The following is a 2,881-nucleotide window of genomic DNA, read 5'->3' as shown; positions in this document are numbered from 1 at the left end:
CAGGAGGCACCGCTTCCCACATCACCCTCAATAGCACTGAGGGTACCAGTGGCAACATGCAAACGCAACCCCGTGTCAGCCACAGCAAAGAGGAACAGGGGCAGAAATAGATCTTAAAATCACTACTGCACATGAATTCCTGAATCCCAGTCCTTCAGGGAGGATACAAGAGCCACATGCTTCAAAATACGGAGTGAGCTGGAGTCATACTACAAGGAGGGTGTTGGACCCATTTCATAGCAAGAGTGAGAGGGATCACACCCCTGGCATTTATCTTCTACAAAGTAATAGGACCCCAAAGGCTGTGAAATCAATAATGAAATGCAAACCATTTCCTTTGGGAAGGTTATGTTGATTACCAGCTCTGAGGTCTTCAAATCAGCAAAGGAGAATGTGCCGGATGGTCTGTGAGAGAAGGTTGAAGACCTCTGTGGCCTCCAGCGATGCTAACCTGTACCACTTCAGTTTGTGCCTGCCTGAATTCCTGCAGTTTTATTAATATACCATAGCCAGATGATACAGGAGACTGTTTTAGCATAAAAAGGACCACCAGAGTGCTTCCATAGGTCACTGAGCTTCAAGCACGCCTGAAATACCTGAGAGGGGCTGTTGCACACATACTGCGAGCATAAGTTCTGCAGCACGGTGGAGGGAGGGAGCTCGGTGGAAGGGCAGTACATACCAAGTGCTAACTGCCCCGCAACGCGCCTGTCCCCACGAATCACTTAATTCAGCTACTCAGCAAAATCCACTCACATGCTAAGGTCCAGCTGTGAAATTCAGGTCCTGGAGAAGTTAAGAGCAAAACCTCCTCAACTTCAGTGCAGGCAGCATCCAGCCACGTGCAAAGACAGTCTCAAGGCCCAGCAAGACTCTGGGCTGCAAGCATCAAAATTTAGGGTTTGGGATAGAGGACCGGACCTGAGCTCTACTGCTGAGCAAAGAGCACAATCCTCTCCCCTGAATACAGAGCTCTCTCCGGTAGGACAGGAGAAAGGCCAGCTGCAAAGAGTTATAGCCTCACCAGTCAAGGTCTATTTAGGGAGAAAGAGAAGTCAGCTGTGGGGGAGGGAGGAAGGGGTTTTTTTTCCCCAGGTTTTTTGGGTTTTGGTGTTTGGTGGTTTTTTTGCAAGGGGTAGTAGTGTTTGGGGTTTTTTTGAGGGGCAGGGATTTTTTAAGTTTAGTAAGGAGTGAAACAGAGGGTGAAGTGGGTTGTTCTTTAGTCAGGGCTCTTATGCCTCAGACTTTCATTTTGGCTTGGCAGGTATTAGCTCTGCACTTTTATCACGGCGTCAGAATCCTTTGCTGAGTCTGGGCGGGAGCTTCTATGGGGTTGATTCTTCCCCTTTCGCCTGCGCTTGCTTTCATGATAGGCTTTTTTGTTTGTGCTAAGTTAAATCAGGGTCTCTCTAAGGCAAGGTACTGGAAACTTACTCTGGGGGGATCAGATGCTGCAGAAAAGCAAAGGAGAAGACTTCCCCTCATGGTTGTTTCAGGGGGTGAGGACAGGGCAAAGTCAAAGCACCAGCTCCCATGCCAGCTAAACCCATACATATGGCTGAATAAGGGTTTATGTGCTATTGCACATCTGAGCCTCTGCTGAGAAATAACGAACCGGACCCTGGAATTTTGAAGCACATGCATATGTATATATTTATCTACTGAACAAAACAACGTCTACAATGCTTTTTATTTACCTTCTGGGTTTTGAGATTTAAAGACTTATATTTTCTGGCTTTTCTTTGCAATCCTAAAAGACAGCCTATTCTTCTTTTTTAAATGGAAGTTGTGAGTTATACCATAATATGACTCAAGCCTGGAGTACTTAAAGACGACTGGAAAAAAGCTAGTATGAATCCCCCAACTCTTACAAATACTGGAGAAAAAAAAGTTAAAAATATATCTGTACAGTCTGGTAGAGAGCTGGTCCCAATGCTACCTGCTGCTGACTAGAAACCCCACAACTCCCAGTGCCCGAGCAAGCGTCAGGAAGAAGGGGGAGAGGTCCAAGCCTGCCTCCTTGCCATGGGCACACCCCGCCTATCCCTGGGGTACAGCCCTGCCCTCTCCTGGACTAGGCTAAACTGCCGGACTAGCTGAGCTGCTGCTCAGGCCAGCAGGATGCTTTGTAGCACTCCGCTCCGTGCCCAGGCACCCAGTTTTGGATTTTAGGTTTGCTTCCCCTCTTGATGCTCCCCAGCACTCCTTTCTCTCCCCCAGCTCTTGCATCGTGCCAGGCAGCACGAATTTAGGGCCCTACAAACCATATTCCTATGGCAGGGCGTAGAACCTGATGTCAACTCCAAGTTGTTCCGGGCAGGGCCTGTTGCAAGCCTGTTGGGGGGAGAGAGGTGTCCAAAAAGTGCCCACAGCGGGAGGAATCAGTTATACGGCCCTGTGCAAGAGCATCACCCAGAGGCCTCCACAGCAAGTGCGTGTTTATCTCGCTCGAATACCGTCTCTGCGGCAGACCTGCTTGTCCCCGCTCCTCGCACTGGTGCTTCCAAAGCCCAGCTGCCGGCCAGCTTGCTGATCTCCGGGTGTGAGAAGCAGCGACTCCACACTAAGGTGCCTTTTTGCAGCCCCGGTGTCGCTCCCGGTTTAGCTTGCCCCCAGCAGGAGATGTGCGGAGGATTCCCGCTTCCCGAGGATTCCCGCTTCCCGAGCCTCATCCCCCTGCCTGCCGTCTCCCCCTGCCCCACTGCTTGGAAGGGCAGGTGGTGGCTGTATTTAAAGCCTCAATCTTCCTGGGCACTGAACCATTACGAGCAGCGCGCTCATCAGCAGTGCTGAGTTTCACTGACTGATTGTTTTCTGATTCTGTTTGGCATTTTATCCTGGCTGCATAGAAAACTTATTATAAAATCATGTTTGTGTTCCA

At 49.7% G+C, this 2,881-nt stretch overlaps 1 protein-coding gene across 1 annotated transcript in view; it reads right to left on the bottom strand.

Annotated features, from left to right (window-relative positions):
* Window positions 1-2,672, bottom strand: part of BRINP1 (bone morphogenetic protein/retinoic acid inducible neural-specific 1) — a 40,752-nt gene extending 38,080 nt beyond the window's left edge. The window contains exon 1 of the mRNA XM_010289622.1: window positions 2,413-2,672. Coding sequence (XP_010287924.1) covers window positions 2,413-2,672 — 260 coding nt within the window. The remainder of the gene's footprint in view (window positions 1-2,412) is intronic.
* Between the last annotated feature and the right edge of the window lie 209 nt (window positions 2,673-2,881).

The sequence above is a fragment of the Phaethon lepturus genome, unplaced genomic scaffold (genome assembly GCF_000687285.1).
Source record: "Phaethon lepturus isolate BGI_N335 unplaced genomic scaffold, ASM68728v1 scaffold29086, whole genome shotgun sequence".
NCBI lineage: Eukaryota > Metazoa > Chordata > Aves > Phaethontiformes > Phaethontidae > Phaethon > Phaethon lepturus.
This window is presented reverse-complemented; position numbering and strand designations above follow the sequence as displayed.